The following is a 20,243-nucleotide window of genomic DNA, read 5'->3' as shown; positions in this document are numbered from 1 at the left end:
GTGAATGAACTCTATTTGCATTTTATCTCTGGCTGTGTCGAAACCAGAGAGAATCACACTTGTCTTCTCAGAAGAGGGAACATATTCAAATACCAAGAACTGCAGTTCCTGGTAAGACCTTTTAGAAAATGACGTTACCAGCAGCAGCAACTAGAAACTCAGCAGAATGCTTAAGCGCTAAACAGTGAAATGGGCCAACACTTGACAGTCATGGTTTAGGTAGCCTGAAGGAGTGGAGGTGGGGGAGATTCCTGACAGTCTAAAGTTTAAGAACCACAAATAACTTCTTAAGAATGACATATATTTACACTGTGGATCTGTGATACATTTTCACAGGAGTTGCTGCTCAAATCCAAAGACCACCCAATGTGGGAACCCCCCTACTGTTAAAGCCAGCATTTCAGATAGGAGACAAGCTCTTCCCAGCTGGAATGGCTTCGGAAGGTCTGCCCTAAAATGAAGTCACTTTGTTCTTGTGACTGTCCACCTCCCCAGCCTTCCTCTGAGCCAACCACCATCTTGTGGCTCCCAGAGGAGGCTGCCCTGCCTAGTTTTCCATGAGGCTCTCCGGGTGGTTGGGGCTCTGGGGAGGGCTCTTCAGCTTGGGGGTAGACAGGTGCTCCAACTCATAGCGTCCATTCTCAGAGGCCCTGGGTGTGAGCTTCCCCATTATGCCCTCCTTCTGGCTCTTCTTGTGCTCAATGATCTGCTGGAGCTGGTAGCCAGCATATTCTGGCTTGGTGGTCAGTGGGCAGGCTGGCACAGCTACACCAAGAACATCTGACACCATGTAGGGGCGCAGCCAGCCCACCAGAGGAGTGCTTCCAGGGCTGTAGTGGGTCTGCTTGTGGTAGAAGAGAAGCCCGTCCACCTACAAGAGAGGAAACCTGGGATGAGAGGGGATTCTGGGGCCCATGTCTCCAGGAGAGCTATGTACACTGCGGCCGTTCCTATGGTCCAGTTCTTTTTTCCTGGGTCACTGCCGGATGAAAGAGAGTCCTCATTTCTCACACATGCATTTCTCTAAATGAAGAAATAGCCTAGAAGACGAAATTCTAATATATAGAAACATACAAAGTACTTTCCCATTCACAGGGTGCTTTCCTACCCACTATTTCACCCTCTTGAAGTACGTGTTAGTCACTCAGTTGTGTCCGACTCTTTGCGACCCTATGGACTATAGCCCACCAGGCTCCTCTGTCCATGGAATGTTCCAGGCAAGAATACTGGAGTGGGTAGCCATTCCCTTCTCCAAGGGATCTTCCAGACCCAGGGATGGAATCTGTCTCCTGCACTGCAGGCAGATTTTTTACCATCTGAGCCACCAGGAAAGCCCCATTTCACTCTCTTACCCACCATGAAAGTGTCTGAGAGTTGGGGCTGCTCCGGCTCCAGGAGTTCTGGGACCTCCCCCAAACACACTGAGGATGAAGGAGAAATCCACCTTGAGCCCAGGTCTTCTCTCTTCTGATTCCATGTACTTCCTACCACCTGGAGGTCCCAGGACTGGGGGATGTGCTCCATGCAGGGAACAAAGCAGGGAAACTGGACAAGCCCCTCCAAGATGCCAGACTGCTGAGTGCAAGGGAAGCAGCGGTCAAGCAGCCAGCATTTCTGGCTGCCTGAACCTCCCCCTAAATTGTTTGAATGTTACATTCTGGGAAACTCAGTTTTTCTCAACGGGAAGACCTCCCACAGTTCCATATTTTCTTTGCTGTGATTCAGTGACTCATCTCTAAAAAGCATTTATTGTCACTGGGGCATAAGGGTTATAAATAAAGATGGTGTTCTTACCACCTTCTTAATTGACTCCCAGAAATGAAGGCAGCTCAGCCTTTGCTATTTCCTTATTCGGGAAGCTGTGATCCTTTTAGCAAAATTATATTCAGTTCAAGCAAATACTTGTGGGTGACTAGGCAGTATTTTAAAGGGTACGATGGGCAAAGGAAGTCTGTGTAGAGGGTACAGGCACATTCTGAGGAGGACAAAAGACCCCAGGGCTGAGCAGACCCTGAGGACCTGAGACTCTGAGTTGAGCACTAAAACCCTGGAGGTCCTAGGCAACCTGGGACAAGTTAGTCACTCTGCTGCCCTGCCACTGCTCAGCATGCACTGCCATCCCTGGGGACCATCTGCTGGTGGGAGGAAGGAAGGATTAGGAGTTCAAAGCCCTGCAGTCTGTTGGCCACAGAAGCGCCTTTACATCATAATCAGCCATGGCAGTCAAACATGGGGCTGATTCTCACGCTTGTAGCACAGAGGACACAAGGACCCAGGAATGGAACCCTCACCTCTCTCTGGGCCTCAGTTTCTCCATCTGTAAAATGAGGGAGTGAGATGAGCTTTCCTTTCAGGGCCCTTCCAGCTCTGGCCATCTGACTTATCTGACTCTGAAGGGTCACGAGCACATCCTTTCCCAAGAGTCAGCTTTCAGCCCTTTTTCTGATGCTTTGACACAGCAAAGTCAGAGGCACTCTTAAGACTCCATGTAGCCGAGTTTCCCTGTGTCCCACAATCACATCAGAGCAATAAAGACAACGGTTTTTTACCTCAAAAGGGAAGTCCATAGATAGCACCTTACACAGGCTCTCAGGGGTACAAGGGAAATTCTTCAGTCCCACAAATTTAAACTGAAACATAAATTAGAACAAATAATTAGTATATGTTACAAACAATACTGGTTTTGGCAGTTGAAGAGCTAAAAATATATCAAAGAAGAAAATTTTCAATCTCACCTTAACCGGCCCCCTCTACCTATCCTCTGAATTACTAGGCATAGAATTCTCAACCTTGTTTTTTACAGGAGAACCATCTGGGAAACTCTTAAAAATTACTGATGCCCAGGTCTCCCCCTGAAATTCTGAGTGAACGGCTCTGGGGTGGGACCCAAGCATTTTTGTTTTTTGAGCTCTGCAGTTGATTTTAACATATGGTCAAGACTGTGAACCACTAGCCTGTACTAGGTGTGGGGATTCTGTTATTCTCCCAACCCTATGACAGCTTTCCCCAAACGAAGGGCTGGTGAAATGCCACAACAGCAAAAAATTTTATACTAAAGCAACATAACAAAGTGATGAGGATTATGACAACCTCTCAGTCAGACTGCTTGGGTCTGAAGTGCACCTCTGTCCATCACTTAATCTCCATATGCCTCCACTTTCCTGTCTATAAGAAGGGATAATAAAAGCATCTACTGCACAGGGTTGTCAAGCAGACTCAGTGAGACAGTACACGCAGAGCACACAGACCAGCGTCCCAGAGGAAGCAGCGCCCGTGTTCTTCCTGGGCCTTACTGACAACGTCACTCAAGTACTGGCTCCATTTACTGTCCTGTAACTGGCTATCTAGTTGCCTTTAAAAATGCTGTAAGCAACCCAAGCAAATGCCAGTCTATAGAGCTTAACAAATAAAACGCAATGAAAATAGCCGTCCTGTGTTTAATCCCTGAGCGAACAGCAAAGACACTTGGGCTATCATCCTGGACCGTGGGACCTTGGGGAAGGCAGCACCCTCTCTCTGAGCCTGCATCCTCATCTACACAAAGAGGGAACTCACTAGATGAGGTTACTCTTAGCTCAGATACAAAAGCAGGGGTTCTCAAAGTGTGGTCCATGGACCAGCAGTATCAATTTCACTGGGAAACTTGTTAGAAATGCACTCTCAGGCTTTACCCCAGACCTACTCAATCAGAAACTCTGGGGGTGAAGCCCAGGGGCTTGAATTTCAACAAGCCTCCAGTGGCTATGGATGCAAGCTACAGTTTGAGAACCACCGGACTAGCATCCTAAAATAGATTAATAAAAGAAGTTATTAGCATTTTCTACCAACTGCTATTTATTGAGTGCTCACCCTAAGTATGCTAGAAAGACTTACACATTTACATCATTTGGTTCACAGAACAGCTCTGTAAGGTAGGTGTTATTAACCCTGTTAAACAGATGAAGAAACGAAAGCCAAGTGAAGATATTAACTTAACCAAATAATTGTTAAAAGCCAAAACTGGAATCTGGATAACTATTAAGTCCATACTTTTCCCACTATGCCATGCTGCCTCAAAAAGAAAAAATAAAGATAATTTTATCCATAATGATTGAACTCAGACAACAGAGCACTCCAAACTGATCCCCAGAACGAACTCTGCAATCCTAGCACCAGGCCTTACTGGATTGAGCTTGGTTTTCTCTCCCAGTCCTTCTTCTTCTGGTAACCTTGAATGCAACCAGTAGAATCGGAAATCAGTCTGCCAAAAAGACAGGGAAAGATGAAATAAGGCTCACTGTTTCATGAACAAAATATTGTTTTATGAACAAAAACACCCCATTCTAAAAATCTGCTTGAGGGTCAAAAGGCACAGATGTTGTTGTAAGATAAATAAGTGCTAGACACTGAAAGTGCAACACAGTGACGACGGTTAGCTTTGCCGCCTTGGTATACATGACAGCTGTTGCGAGTTGTTGATCCTAAGAGTTCTCATGGCAAGGAAAAAAAAAACTATTTTTTCTTTTTTTTTTGGTATCTATATGAGATGATGGGTGTTAACTTACTGTACCATCTATGTAAGTCAAATCATTGTGCTGTGCACCTTGAACTTACACAGTGCTGTATGTCAGTTACACTTCAATGAAACTGTGAAAAATAGTCACCTGATGGATGAAAACCTAAGCCCTCCTCTCATTACCCTCAATTCTGTTAAACACTGCTTTAAGGTCAGGAAGATGTCATAAAATCTTTGGATATATTTTCCTTAAATCCAACAGGATTATTAATAGCAGTAATGCCAACATTTATCACTGAAGGCCTACTATGTCTCAGGCTCCATGCCAAGGACCTTACGCACATAATCGTATTAATCATCAACCATCCTCTCCAAGTTGTATCATTACTATCTCCATTTTACGGGTGAGGACTCAGGCTCGGAGAGATTGCGTCACTCACCCGGGTGCACACAGCATTACCACAGGCCCAGGACTCTGCAACTCCAGAGCACATTGTGTTAACCTCTGTCTTACTTTACCTGAGGGTTAGAAACGACTTTGTAGTTGTAACTTCTCATAAACTACTACTTCTGATACATACCCTTCTGTTGATACTTAGGGGCGTTTCTTTTCAAATTTCCAAAACAAAAACAAACAAAAAAAACCCCACAGTCTTTTTTCTTTATATTATCAAAATATAGGTGGCTTTAGTTACCAAATTTGTAGGCTGTGAATGTATGTTACGAAACATCCTTCAACAGAATTAAAGAAAAACAGATCCTGGATTGAATTTGTGAATTCTGAGTTTGGGGCTTGGCTCTGCGTTTGGGCAAGGTACTTAACATCTGTGGCTCTCAGCTTTCATATCTAAACGATCAGAAGTAAAAACAATAGTACACACTTATCTTTTAGAGTTGTAGTAAGGGATTCAGTGAGATCACGCTCACAAAGTGCTTAGCGATGCAGGTCCTGGCTATTATTTTTTGAATTAGATGCATGTTAAAATTCTGAACTACCACCATCTGGCACGATTTGGAAACCTAGGTTGGGGTAATGGCTATGGAAAGAAGCAGCCTATGGTGATAACCTGTGATTCGCATGCTTGGGCCTCTGTGAGGATCACCTGGAGGCTTGTTAAAACATAAGCCCCATCCCCATAATTTCTGATTCAAGAGGTTGAAGAATCTGCACTTTGAACAACTTTCTGAGGCCACACATTGAGAACTACAATGATAAACTATTAACAGCTGAGAGGGAGCATTAAAAACCCACTACTATAAAACTGGACAGAGCTTGCCAGGTGGCTCAGGGGGTAAAGAAGCCACCTGCCAATGCAGGAGATGTGGGTACGATCCCTGAGTTGGGAATGTCCCCTGGAGTAGGAAATGGCAACCCACTCCAGTGTGCTTGCCTGGAAAATTCCAAAGAAGCCTGAAGCTGGTCATTGCACAGAGCTGGACATGACTTGGTGACTAAACAACAACAAACAAAACCGGGACAAGGACAGGGAGCACGGGGGAAGAGACAGACCACCTGGGGTGACCTGGCTTCTTTCTCGATGACTGCTTGTCACTTGTAAGTATCACCAATCTGAGAAAAATGTTGTGGGAAGCTGAAACTTGAGGGGAGAATATTGGGGGGGGGGTGGCCATCATACTAAGGAGGCCTTGACATTCAGGGTCAGGATGCGGCTGGCAAGCAGCAGAGGTGGCAGAAGTCTACCTGGTGCTGCTTACCATCCCACCTTCTCTCCTGGTGCCGCCTGTACGAGGCAGCATCCACGCCACCCACAGTCTTCCCTGCCAGCAAGCCTCCCACACTCTGGAGAGAGGGGCGGCTACAGCTTCCACAAAGCCCCAGCCTATCCCTCCGCTCTGTTTCTCCTTCCTCCCCTCGAGAATGGCTATGCTTCTCTTAGTTCCTCCTACCTCTTTTTAGAAATGAAGCTAATTTAAACACACTCAAAGATGCAAAGAACATTAGGTGATGTTCTTGATATACCACATCCTGTGAACACCAAGAAGCTGGTCACAGACTAAACCCACGTGCTGAGCCACTTTCCTGGGAAGAGAGGAGAAAGCAGGAGAAGACATGAGGCGAGCATCAGTCCTCACCTGGCAGTCATAAAACGGGTGTCCCCGCCAGCACATCACGTCCAGAACGTAGTAGGTTTGGTTCACCTCACTGTAAATGCAGTCCAGAATGGTGTAGTCTGTGGGCAGAAAGTCAGTACAGGGTTCCCATCAGGGCTCCCTCCACCATAATCTAGGGAGCCTCATCTTCGGGGCTTGGGAACCACATCCAACAACCCTCAGTGATCCCAGGAAGGCCCAGCACCAAGGGACAAAGTTCTTCACAGCCTTTTCTGGCCGCCTGGTATAGCCCAGAGGTGGCCTGAGGTGTGTCAGCATAGGAGGGGTCAAGGCCCTGCCACATGGGATCTCTGAATCTTTAGATAAGGTTTAAGAGAAGCTCAAGTTTGAAGGCAAGTAACCTTCCATTTTAGTTGACGATTACTTTTGAGTTCCCATCATAGGCACTGCATTCTGTAGGGAGCATTAACTGTAAGTCCTCCCTGCCTTTAGGGAAGTTATAGTCCAGTTGAGGAGATAAGGTGATCGAAGAGGAGAAAACCCGGAGCTGCAATGTGTAGCACAAGCCCAGAGAAATGAGAGTTCCAGGAAAAGGGGACTGGAACGCCAGGACATGCTTCACGAACAGATAGGATACGAACAGTCTGGTGGGATCAGAGGACTGAAATAACAGGGCGGGGGGCAGGGGAGGACCATTTCAGGCCAGAGTGGAAAAAAAAGCAACGGAGGGATCTGGGCTCAGTACAGAGGACAGCAGGAAGCACTAAGGGAGCCTGAGCCGGTAGAGACAAGAGAACTGTGTAGGCCCAGCTCTGCCAACTCCTCGCTGAATGACCACAGGCAAGTTATTTAACCTTTAGTCTCCTTGGCTGGGCCCAGGTGGGAGGCAGAAGCTAAGATGAGGACAAAGATAAAGGAGAAAAGGGAATTTGGCAGGAAGCCCCAGAAACAGCTTACTGTATGTTACACTTGGTTTTCTGAGGGGCCTTTCCCCAGAAAATCACACCTGTCACCTTGTGACGAAGTCCATGGGAAAGGTGCTGCTGCTATGCTGCTAAGTCGCTTCAGTCGTGTCCGACTCTGTGCGACCCCATAGACGGCAGCCCACCAGGCTCCCCCGTCCGTGGGATTCTCCAGGCAAGAACACTGGAGTGGGTTGCCATTTCCTTCTCCGTGGGAAAGGTACACTGACTTTAATTCAGTTAAGTTAAAAGTGAAAGGGAAATCGCTCAGTCGTGTCCAACTCTAGCAACCCCATGGAGTACAGCCTACCAGGCTCCTTCATCCATGGGATTTTCCGGGCAAAAGTACTGGAGTGGGGTGCCATTGCCTTCTCCGTGGGAAAGGTACACTGACTTTAATTCAGGGGTTTAATTCAGCAGGCCTCCCAAGTGGCAACTATTCTGCAACTGAAGCGGCCTGACCTTGAAGGAGAGCCCAGTGGGCAGAACAGTATCTTTGTGCAGTTCCAAAGGTGTCCTTTCAAAGTGGGTCTTTAAAACAACTAAGCAAGTAACCGAGCACTGTCTCTTACTGATTATAAAACTTAATAAACAGACAACTTTACGTAGGCACCTTTCTCTGTTGTTGAGTTTCGCCTGTTGCCTCCTGGCAGAAGGGAAGGAAACGTGTTGACACAGTAGCCACTCTTGGTGTAGGCACTGGTAGAACCCTGTGGGGAAAGACAGTTACATCAGGCATCAAGGTCTCCTCCCCTTTTTGTTTCCACACTCTGCACGGGTGCCATCAGTCCAAGGATGGCTCTCACCAAATCCCTCCCGCAGGAAAGCGTTTCAATCCCTGGGCGGGCACAGCTGCCTGACAGATAAGGAACACAGAGCATGCAGAGAACCCCTCAAGCTGCAGGCCAGGCACGCTGGCACGGGCGTAGGAGCGGCTACTCACCTGGGAAGCCACGATAAGGGATCTTTTTCCAACAGGGCACACGACCACAATCCATTCCTGCCCCAAATCTGAAGGGACGTCAATTAACCACTCTGACAGCATTAACTGGGAACACAAAAAATGGTGTTGAAAGTGAACGAGGCTGATGATCTTTAGTTGGATGCAACTAAAGATCCTGCCTGCCACAACTAAGAACTCGATGCAGCAAATAAATAAATATTAAAAAGAAAAGAAATATATATATATATGGCTTCCCTGGTGGCTCAGATGGTAAAGAATATCAGGAGACCCAGGTTCAATTGCTGGGTCAGAAAGATCTCCTGGAACAGGAAATGGCAACCTGCTCCAGTATTCTTGCCTAGAGAACAAGAGAATGGACTTGTGGCGAGAACGGCGAAAGGTGAAGACGGGATGAACTGAGACACAGCGCTGACACACACACTATCATGTGTAAAAGAGACAGTGGTGGGAAGCCGCCATGAATATTTAACACAGGAGCCCCACCTGGCGCTGTGATGATCCAAAGATGTGGGATGGGGGTAGGAGGGAGGCTCAAGAGGGAGGGGGGAGATATATATATAATTATGACGATTCGAGTTGTATGGCAGAAACCAACACAACATTGTAAAGCAATTTTCCACAAATTAAAAAAACAAACAAACAAAAAACAGTCAACAGGAGTGTGCTGTTCCTGTGTTTACAGTGACAAAGAATTTACGTCCTGGGACTTCCCTGCTGGTTCAGTGGCTAAGACTTCTCCTTCCCAATGCAGGAGGTTCAGGTTCAATCCCTGCTTAGGGAAGACCCCACAAGATGGATGCAACTAAAGATCCTGCCTGCCACAACTAAGAACTCGATGCAGCAAATAAATAAATATTAAAAAGAAAAGAAATATATATATATGGCTTCCCTGGTGGCTCAGATGGTAAAGAATATCAGGAGACCCAGGTTCAGTTGCTGGGTCAGAAAGATCCCCTGGAACAGGAAATGGCAACCTGCTCCAGTATTCTTGCCTGGAGAACTCCACTGACAGAGGAGCTTGGAGGGCTACAGTCCACGGGGCTGCAAAGAGTCGGACACGAGTGAGTGACTAACACTTTCACTGCATGTATATATTATAATGAAAATACACGTAATAGAATGAGAACAGAAAACTGACAGTGGAGCCTCCACCTCACTCGCTCTTAGTAATCAACTCATCTCCTGTTCACCCTGAACTTCAACTTCTCACCTTCATTATCTGCATCCATATACATTCTTACTACCTCACATACTATACTGGAGGATGCGACCCTCTTTCTTTCCTTACTTTGTCCCCCCAACTACCTTTATCACACCATTATGTTCTAGGGATTATACCTCAGAGATGAATAAAATCCTTTACCTTGAGATGCTCTAAACTAGATCAAGTCCCAAACTACTGACCCAAATACTACACCAAAAGATGTTAGGAAATCTACCTCAAAAAAAGAAAGAAAAAAGGCTGTGGTAAAAGGAATTTGAAAAGATCTGCTCTTCCGTTCATCACTGGTCCCTCCCATTGATACCACCTATCAGGTAATCCCTCCCACTGAATCTATCGTCTCTCCCATCTCTCCTTCCCTGTAGGCCACAAAACACAACCCCTAATCCTCAAATCCAAGGCAAAAATAAAACTTTATACTCTACATTTCTATTAAGCTCTTCCACTTTCTCTTTAACTATGAATACTTCATATTTCCTGCTGCTGCCTTCCCACCCACTCTGATACCCTCAGTCCAGATTTGCTGCCTCACATCTCTGCCTGACCTCCCCGCAGCTGAGCATCTCTATTCCCTCATCTCCCCCTCCTTCCTCCACACCTGGTGCGATGCTGCCAGTCGTATTCTCCTCGACACATGCTTCCTTGGCTCCGTAACACACCACTTTTCTGTTTTTCCTCCAAACAGTCCTCCACACACTCTCCCAAACATGTAAATAATCTTCAGAGGGCTGTTTTAGGTCCCCCTTTTCTTTTCCTCTTAGACGCTATCCCCCGTTGGGGTGAATCTCATCTACTTCTGTAGCTTTACTTGTCATTCCAAAGAAGATGCCTCCTAATTCTCTCTTTTTCATCTCCAGAATTCTTTGCTTTGCTCCAATTTTGTATTTCCAGCTGTCCACTTGGTATCTCTTTCTCTGCTGGTCCTCTCTGTACCTTAAACTCAGCATATCCAAAACAGAATTCACTCCCTTCTGTACCCTAAGTACTTCCCACCCCTGAAACACCCACCCTTCCCCTTCTGCATTCTGTGCCCTATTAATAATATCATCACCTCCCTCTGTGTTATTCAATCTTAAACCCAAGGCATAATCAACAATCCCTTAAACAACAGTAGTAATGCAACATCAAAAGCACAAATGACAAAACAAAAGATAAATTAAGTTTACATCAAGCTGTAAAACTTCCGTGCTGCCAAAAATATCATTAAGAAAGTGAAGACAACCCAAATAATGGAAAATATCTGCAAATCATGTATTTCATACAGAACTTATAAAGATGTATCTCACACAGAACTTATAAAGAGCTCTTACAACTCAATAACAGAAGACAAATAACTCCACTCTTATATGGGCAAAGAATTTGAACGGACATTTCTCCAAAGATACTGGCTAATAAACACATGAAAAGAAGCTCAACATCATTAATCACTAGAGAAATGCAAATCAAAACTATGGAACAGCACTTCACACCCACTAGGATGGCTATACTCAAAACGCTGGACCATAACAAGTATTGGCAAATATGTGGAGAAACGAACTCTCACACATCGTTGGTGGGAATGTAAAATGGTATAGTCACTTTGGAAAATAGTCTGGCAGTTCCTCAAAAGGCTAAACACAGAGTTATCATACGGCCTAGTGACTCCCTCCCAGGGATATATCCAAGAGAAATGAAAACGTATGTCCTCACAAAAACATGGTAAACAAATATTCATAGCTGCTGCTGCTACTGCTGCTAAGTCGCTTCAGTCGTGTCTGACTCTGTGCGACCCCACAGACGGCAGCCCACCAGGCTCCCCCGTCCCTGGGATTCTCCAGGCAAGAACACTGGAGTGGGTTGCCATTTCCTTCTCCAATGCATGAAAGTGAAAAGTGAAAGTGAAGTCGCTCAGTCGTGTCCGACTCTTCGCGACCCCATGGACTGCAGCCTACCAGGCTCCTCCGTCCATGGGATTTTCCAGGCAAGAGTACTGGAGTGGGGTGCCATTGCCTTCTCCGATATTCATAGCAGCAATATTCATAATAGCCCCAAAGTGGAACAATTCAAATGGCCATCAACTGATGGATGGGAAAACAAATGTGGTATATCTATACAACAAAATATTACTTGAAAAGGAATGAAATTCTGACACATGCTGCAACATAAATGAATCCTTTTGCTAAATGAAAAAAGCCAGACACACTTTTACTGCCCTCAGTAGACTCACCATCAGCTCTTTTAGCAAACCTAGCTCCCTACCACAATCTCTCTCTTCCAGGCCTTTCTACACACTGATGTGGGAGTCATCCCATGAAGTCCCACCTCTGCCCCTGGCTCAAAAATTCTCAGTGCTTCCTCACAGTCTAGGCCAGAGTCTAAATCTCTGTACATATTTCTGCTATATACCTCCCCCAACCCTATGTTGCTCCATCCACACATACCCTCTGTACATCCCTCCTGAACACATCATATATTCCTCTCCCACCTCTGGGCTCTTGTTTAGCCTTATTGTGCTGCCTGAAACACTCTGAAATGCTCTGTACCTCTGCCTGTCCTACCCACGATTCAAAGCTGTCTTCTCTTTCATTAACCTTTTCCTGATTTTGAAACCCTGCTTCCTTCCCTGCTGGAAGTTAATATCACTTTCTTACTGAAAAAAAACATACTCTATACTTACTCTAGACGTGCACGGGCTATTTCCAGCCCATGTATACTTTCTGAGCATAGCCTAGCTTAACAAAGAACAGGGCCTTCAATAATGTTTGCTGGGGACTTGCCCAGTGGTCCAGTGGTTAAGAGTCATGCTTCCACTGCACAGGTTTGATCCCTGGTCAGGGAACTAAGATTCTGCATGCACAAGGCTTGCACAAGTTCCTTGCACAAGGCTCAATAAAACTCAACTGTACTTTGTCATGGAAGATGTCGTCTGTGCTATATTTGAGGCAGAGAAAGAGGATGGGAGTGTGTGCACCCAAGAACCATATTCTGAAAGTAGGAGAGGGTGCTGAGGTGACAAGACACTCGGGTTATAGAGAGAAGTATGCAATAGCAGGGTAGACCCCTGGCCCCACTCAGATACATGCCCTACCTCTGGAATACCTGGGTTGCCTAGAGCACTGGACAGTCTCCATGCCTGCCTCCCCTATGGCACCACAAGCCACAGTGGCTTCTCCTCTGGAATCAGCAGGGCACTAAGTGAAGTTTGCCGCAGTGTCTGTTATAGTGGTCTCAACCTCAGCTGGCTAGCCTGGGGGTGCTAGGCAGCTCCCAGTGTTCAAGGGCAGCTGTACTTCCAACCTTCAACCACCTGAATGTAAAGGTCCAAGACTGGCATATTAGTCCACCACTTGAGAAAGATTACTAACCTGGGGGGGTGGGGTGGGGCACAGTGCTGGACTGGGCAGGCCTAATCCAAAACATCTGTAAAATGACTAGTAAAGAAAGACAAGAATGGAATCAACTAGCATATCAATAGCTCAGCGGGTTTTGGCAGCAGGTCAGAAGCCTTTGCTAACAGCATGGGGTGATGATTCTGAAACCCACTATTCAGATTCCATCAGCGACACCCATCAGCACACAGAGCTGTAAGCCATCTCTTCATCTCGGAAATGTTCTGTACATCAGCACTTTCAATGCAGTTCCTGTTCTTCCTATCTCATTCCTCTCTGTTCATGGTAAGTAAAGAGCTCTGACTGCACAGTAAATGGAGCAGGACCAGCTACACCTAATCTTCTCTGGACCACTCACTTGATTAGCATAGCGTTTTGGTAACTCCTTGCCAGTATCAACGTCCATTTCCTCATCATCTTTCTTTTCTTCTTCTTCTTCACTCTCCATCCCTGTCCAGTCATCTTCAGCCAGTCTTCTGGCATGGTTCACATAATCCAGCCGCTTTCTGGGGGGGGAAAAAAAAGGCATAAGGCCAGGTCTTTATGTCTCACAGGAAGACACCCTACAATGTGACAGATGTAATTCAAAGTCTCTAAATTCAGGAGCAATTTGGAAATTGTGGTGGGAGTAAGAGATGATAGAATTTCCTTTGTAAGCCTTAACTAGTGACCACCTCCTCACAGTTCCTAAATAGGAAACCCAGTTTAAGCACACTCGGCTTTCTTCAGAGTTTCCTAGGAACAAGCAAAGTACAATATTTAAAGGAATTTTCAAGTTTTGCTAGTGGCTGATCCCACTCCCTCCCACTCCGCCCTAGACGCCCATCTCCACGTAGGTGAGAGCTGACACTTCTCTGCCTGGCAGACATCAGTCTGAAGGCTCTCAGGGACTGCAAGGAGGAAACCCTGGGATGCAGTGAGAAGTCTGAGACAGGGACAGCTTCTGTGGCTTTCTGAGGAACAGCAATGCATCTCCCCTAACTTTCAAAAAAGACCACTTAGAAGAGCTAAGGAAATCTAATAATAATGTATCAACATTTATTCATCAGCTGTAACAAGTATACTATAAGATGTGGGGAACTCCCTGGCAGTCCTGTGGTTAGGACTCGGCATGTTCACCACTGTGGGCCTAGGTTCAATCCCGGGTCGGGGAACTAAGACCCTGCAAGCTGCTCAGTGTGACCAAAAAAAAGAGAGCGAGAGAGAAAGGAACTTGATGTCTAGAAGACAGATTTTTCACCATGTACTCTTTTATGTATTGTGAATTTTGAACCATATGAATGTATTATCTATTCCAAACTAATTAATCACAATTAATTAACTGTGGAGGTTATGGAGAAGGAGCGATCTGAGAATGTAATCTGCAAGCAACCCAGAAGCCACAGGGTACCATCTCTGCTACACACATCTAGCGAGGAAGCAGTGGGCAAAATGGAAACTGCATCAAAATTGCAGCTGTTGACAGTTTCTCCTAATCCTTAATTCCTTACCCAGAAGAGGCCTGTGTTGTACCGAGAATAACAGGACAGGCCTCGCCTTCAGAGCAGCCCAGCCTCAAACGCTCGCTATCCTATAAACTCTCTTTCCCTGTTTGCTCAGCTTGGCACTGAGACTGAAGTGTATGGAAGACATTTCCTCAGATTCCCTGTGGAATTATTTGTCTGGAACTCCCAAGGGCTCCACAGAAACATCTGGGCTGAAGGAAGACAGGAAGCCCACACCAAAGCCAGAAGTCAGAGTGCAGGAGAAGCCACACAGGGAATGTGGGGAATGGAAGTCTGGGCGTGACTTTCATAAGCCCTTAAACTGCAAAGCTCAGTACTGCTGCCAGGAAAAAAGAAAAGAAAAAGTTAACCAGATAGTTGAGCTTTTGCTTTCAAACTTCAGTCTCTCCCTACTTCCTCATCTTTTCCCAAGCTCTGGATGTCAAGGATGTCTACCTCTGCCGGGATTTATCCCTCCTGACCTTGTGAGCAAGAACAATCTACAAAGGGTTCACTTTGAAGGGGGTTCTGTAGAGACAAGCCTGGAGCCTCCTGTGTGGTTCACAGCTGCCAGCCTACAGAGAGAAGCTAAGGAGTTAAAACATGTCTTACAATTTCTGCAGTTCCAGTAACTGGCGCCGCCGCTCACTCTGCTCCAAGGAACTGTACTTGGACTTGTACTGGGACAGGCGGGGGTGTGGGGTGGCTGTGCTGTTCAGATCTTGAGACACAGAAAAGCTACCAGCCAGGGCTTGACTCAGTTCTTCCATCTTCCCTACAAAGGAAAACATAAGAAAATGGTTCATTCATTTTGTATCACCTCCTGGGTACAGGCAGTTATGATGTAACGTGATGGCTACATTCCTAAGAAACCTCACTTAATCCAAAATCACAATTATTTCCATTGGGGAAAAAAGGAAATTAAAGGGTGAGTTACATATGAGCAAAAACCTTTTCCCTCACAGATATTTTAATAATGGTCATTTTGATAGTTCTGAGTGTATAAACTTCAACATCAATCACTAAGCAAATCCACCTGGTGACTGAATCTAATTTTTGCTCTTTGTCATCATTCACCAGGGATCTTGTCACTAATTCCTTCTTACTATCACTGACATTCAGTGATGTGATCAAGTATCTAGTTTTTTCCTGAATAGTTCTAAAAATCTGTTTTTCGATAACTAATGTAATTGTCTTTTTAAGACAATTTTTTAAAGAGTAATTTCAGATGCAGTTTGATGGGCTGTTTAGTTTTCTAATAAATGCCAACTCACATCAAGAAAATCGAGCTCCAGGAGAAGTGCTGGTTCTGAAGCCTTGGGAGGAAGACAAGGAGCCAAAAACCCAAACCTGGCAGTTACTTTCTTGGTCTGTAGTTTGTTTTGTATGTTTGTTTGGGGCAGGCAGAAGCAAAGTTTCAAGGTCACATATGCAGGACTCACTTGGAAAAGAACTAGAATATGGAAGGCCACCTCCCAGTTCAGTGAACACCAGCTGCCCTAAGAGTGTAAAGGACTAACCCGTGGCACATTCGGGAGACAGAGGGTGGATGTCACACTACAGACAGACCACCAAGGGCAACCCTAAAGAATGGGAGCAGAAAGAGACGACTTCACACTTCACTCACCCTTCCCTGAATGAAAGCATGGGGCAGTACAGAAGCTTGTCGCTCAGTCAAATCTGACTCTTTACAACCCTATGGACTGTTTGTGGCCCACCAGGCTCCTCTGTTCATGGGATTTCCCAGGCAAGAATACTGGAGTGGGTTGCCCCTTCCTGCTCCAGGGGATCTTCCCCACCCAGGGATGGAACCCAAGTCTCCTGCTTAGCAGGTGTATTCTTTATTATTGAGCCACCCAAGAAGCCCTGCACAGGCGCTTACCCAAGGATTAAATGTGTGCCTCAGGGAATTCCCTGGTAGTCCAAAGGTTAGGACTCTGCTTTCCCTGCCCAGGGCTCAATCCTTGGTCTGGGAACTAAGATCCCACAAGCTGCTATGGCCAGGGAAAAAAAGTGTGCCTCAGACTGTAAGAAAACAGGAATATTTGGGAGAAACTGGACTCACACAGCTGGGCTGGCCCAACCCTTCAAGTTCTAGTACAAACCAGAGGACACCACTAGTGTTCAAGTCCAGCCCAGGCCAGGTCCAGTCCTCTCAGCATCAAACCAGCAGGTTCATCTCAGAGCCTCCACAGTGAAAGACACACTCTATGGCCTCTACTTGGCAATGAGTTATTTTCCATTGCACACTTGAACTCAGATTTTTATTTCTTAATTTACAGCATTAGGTTTTTTTTTTTTAATGCCTGCCGCAGGGTTTGTGGGATCTTAGTTCCTCAACCAGGGATGGAACCCCACTGTGAAAGCACCAAGTCCTAACCACTGGACAGCCCGAGAATTCCCTAGTTTTTTGTTTTTGTTTTCTAATTTGAAAGGACATTTTGTGTGTGTGTGGTTAAAAACACATGACATAAAGTTTACCACTTAATCATTAAGTGTATAATCCAGTTGTTAATTACATTCACTGTTGTGCAAGCAATTTCCAGAACTCTCTACTCTTGAAAAATGGAACCTTTATACCCACTAAACATGAATGGAAAAAAAAAAACTTAAAGTTTATCAGTATGGATTTGAGGCGTACTGACACACATATGTTATGCAACTGGGGGTGGCCATTCATGGTTGAGGCTAGGTGGTAAGCACTTAGGATTCTAAATTGTATGCTATTTTCTGTATTTTTCTATACTTTTGTGTAAGTCTGAACACTTCCATAATAAAAATTTTTAAATATTCATTACGTCTTCGGTTTACCAAGTAATGACCAAACCAAAAATACATTAGGCCTCATCATGCCTTACCGTGGTGTGGGCTCATGCTCTGCCAAGAACTATAAAATCCTTAAAATTGATGCGTTGTATACTGGGGAGGGGCGGCTCCCCTCCCCCACCCCCCGCCCCGCTCCCCTGTACCACGCTTTTATGGCTGTCCTTGGCTAGCTCCTGCTTTCAACCCATTCTTCGGATGGAGATGACTCAAGGGTTTTGACTTGGCGATCTCATCTTCCATCTCCATTCATCCTCTAACTCTCAATTTCCGACCAGCTCAGGCCTCCCCTCCGAGCTCCAGACCCCGCGTGTTCCCCGCCACGGCTCCTTCCTCCTTTCCCTCCCCCTCCGGGGACCCCCGCGTCGAATCCCCCAGCCCAGGATTTGGGCTTCCTCGGCGTCTCCCATTGGGCTTCAGTTCGGGGGCCTCTACCTGCTCCACTCGACAGTCCTCCCCGCCACATCCCCGCACTGTTTTTCTCTATGGACGAGTGCTTGACTCGTCCCTCCCCCACAAAAGTATCCCCGAGGGGTCCAGGCTAGACAGCCGGGAACTTGAGAGTGGAAGCCCGCCCAAGGAAAGGCCCCGGCCTCGCTCGGCGCCCCCACCCAGACCATGCCTCGGGAGGCCGGGAGCGTGGAGCCGGCCCGAGGGAGTCACGGCCGGGCGCCTAGGGACAACTACGGAGCCGACGAGGCCCAGGCTCGAACTCAGGACTCACCAGGCCGAGGTGACGATTCCACGCGCAGCCTCCACCACCGCCGGGCTGACCAATCAGCTGCCGTGAGAGAGCCAGCCCCGCCCGCTTGGCTGCCGCCTGGCCCACCCACCTCGCGCTGGTAGTTTCCGGCTCCTCTAGCCGTTGAGAACTCTGGGAGTTACTCGGGGATTCGGTCACAGGTTTGCGGTTACTTCCGTCCTCAACGGCTGGGTATTTTCCAGTCCGCTTGCGTTTGGGGTCCGCCTTCTGCTCTTGTGTTGTGACCCGTCTGCAAGGTGACTTGGCTGGGCCGAGGCCTCACTCCTTGGCACAAACTGCTCCAGGTTTCTTTGGCTAACAGCAGGAACTCCGATCTCGCGGCCGGGCATTCAAGTTCCTCCAGCGCCTGCGTCCTGTCGCCTCCCCCAGATCCGCACAGTCCTTAAGGGTCCAGCTGCAGTCCGCTCCCACTCCTGTGCCCGTGCTTATACGGGCAATGCAAGTTGCCCTGAATGACTGCCTCCTCCTCACCCGCCCGGCGGATCCCTAAGTCTCAGTCGTCCCCTCCCCATCTCCTCCTTAGAACACTGGAAACCTTGATTACAGCCCGTTAGTCGGCTGTGAGCTTGGCAATGGTAGGGACCTGGTTTGATTTCTGCCTCCGGCAAACGGCAAGGTACTGGTGAAGGAATCATTGAATTGGTGCTAAGGGTAGAGGGAAGCAGCTGAGGTTTAGGAAGTTAAACTAGACAGTGGCCTTTGTAAACTAGGACCGCAGAGATGCGAAATAGAAATGTGAATAGCCATTTATTGAATACTTACGTTGAAGCGGATACCGTGTTTCACACGCCCTATCTTATTTAAACTAACAATAATACAAGGAAGTAGAGACTGAAGCGAGAGAGGTTAAGTAACGGTGGAAGTCACACAGCTTTTGAGCCAAATAGTTAAGTTTGCGGCATGGTTGTCTTACAGGGAAGTTGAATATTACTATACTACGGAAACAGTGTTGGCACATTTTGAGTCCAAGGAATGCCAAGGTGTGGATTTGTTGCATATTTTATATACACGATTCCATCCATTTGGAGGTCAGATTGATGGAAGGGCAGAGGGGTCCTGGAAGACCAATTAAAAAAATTTTTTTTAGAATTTATATAGGTGAGCTTTAACTTGCAATGATTAGGCTGTGCACTAGGTTATTTGATGCATTGGCAGATAAAAGCTGATTTATGAGACTGACTTGGACACCAGGATATTAAGTATTTTGTGTCTTAGAACCACAATTCTCTACCCACCACCACAGAGGTCACAGAAAATAAAAGCCCTATACATTGGAGGAAAATAGACTGACATGGACATATTCATGCACTGAGGTCCAGGAGAATGGCTCCAGTCCATCATTCACACCAGATGAATAACTTCTCATGTCACTGAAAAAAACAAACTAAATGGCACTCAGCCCAGGGGCTCATCTGGGGCCAGTTTACTGTAAGGGGAACTATGCTCTACCTGCAACAATGATACCATAACTGTAGACTCTTGCACTCCACAAGGTTGGCCACATACACCTGTATTTAATGTCTTTAAACCAATTTACTTTTTAGAAAAGCCTAGTACTTTAATTGTGCCCATCTTTGCATGATATGTTCCCCTGGTATCTCTAATTTTCTTGAGATCTCTAGTCTTTCTCATTCCATTGTTTTCCTCTATTTTTTTGCATTGGTCACTAAGGAAGGCTTTCTTATCTCTCCTTGCTATTCTTTGGAATTGTGCATTCAAATAGGTATATCTTTCCTTTTCTCCTTTGCCTTTAACTTCTTTTTTCAGGTATTTGTAAGCCCTCCTCAGACAACCATTTTGCCTTTTTGCATTTCTTTTCCTTGGGGATGGTCTTGATCACTGCCTCCTGTACAATGTCACAAACCTCCGTCCATGGTTCTTCAGGCACTCTCTCTATCAATAAAGGACAGAAATGGTGTGGACCTAACAGAAGCAGAAATATTAAGAAGAGGTGGCAAGAATACACAGAACAACTATACAAAAAAGATCTTCATGACCCAAATAACCACGATGGTGTGATCACTCACCTTGAGCCAGACATCCTGGAATTCAAAGTCAAGTGGGCCTTAGGAAGCATCACATCACTACA

General features: G+C 46.3%; 1 protein-coding gene across 6 annotated transcripts; it reads right to left on the bottom strand.

Annotated features, from left to right (window-relative positions):
- Positions 1 to 280: 280 nt before the first annotated feature.
- On the bottom strand, positions 281 to 18,390 carry SNUPN (snurportin 1). Of its 6 annotated transcripts, none has more exons than XM_055556118.1 (10): positions 18,225 to 18,390; positions 15,181 to 15,343; positions 13,443 to 13,590; positions 8,474 to 8,578; positions 8,144 to 8,240; positions 6,590 to 6,687; positions 4,163 to 4,240; positions 2,550 to 2,630; positions 1,357 to 1,572; positions 281 to 871 (listed from the first exon to the last, which is right to left on the bottom strand). In XM_055556118.1, exons 2-10 carry the CDS (start codon positions 15,336 to 15,338, stop codon positions 548 to 550), a joined length of 1,305 nt encoding a protein of 434 aa, XP_055412093.1. In that variant the 5' UTR covers positions 15,339 to 15,343; positions 18,225 to 18,390; the 3' UTR covers positions 281 to 547. The 6 variants fall into 6 exon arrangements, with proteins under 6 accessions (XP_055412093.1, XP_055412092.1, XP_055412091.1 ...); XM_055556117.1 differs by having other exon boundaries at positions 18,116 to 18,271; XM_055556116.1 differs by lacking the exon at positions 18,225 to 18,390 and adding an exon at positions 18,009 to 18,126 and having other exon boundaries at positions 15,181 to 15,338.
- Positions 18,391 to 20,243: the final 1,853 nt, after the last annotated feature.

Source organism: Bubalus kerabau, chromosome 19, assembly GCF_029407905.1.
Source record: "Bubalus kerabau isolate K-KA32 ecotype Philippines breed swamp buffalo chromosome 19, PCC_UOA_SB_1v2, whole genome shotgun sequence".
NCBI lineage: Eukaryota > Metazoa > Chordata > Mammalia > Artiodactyla > Bovidae > Bubalus > Bubalus kerabau.
The sequence above is the reverse complement of the archived record's forward strand: the minus strand, read 5'-3'. Positions and strand labels throughout refer to the sequence as shown.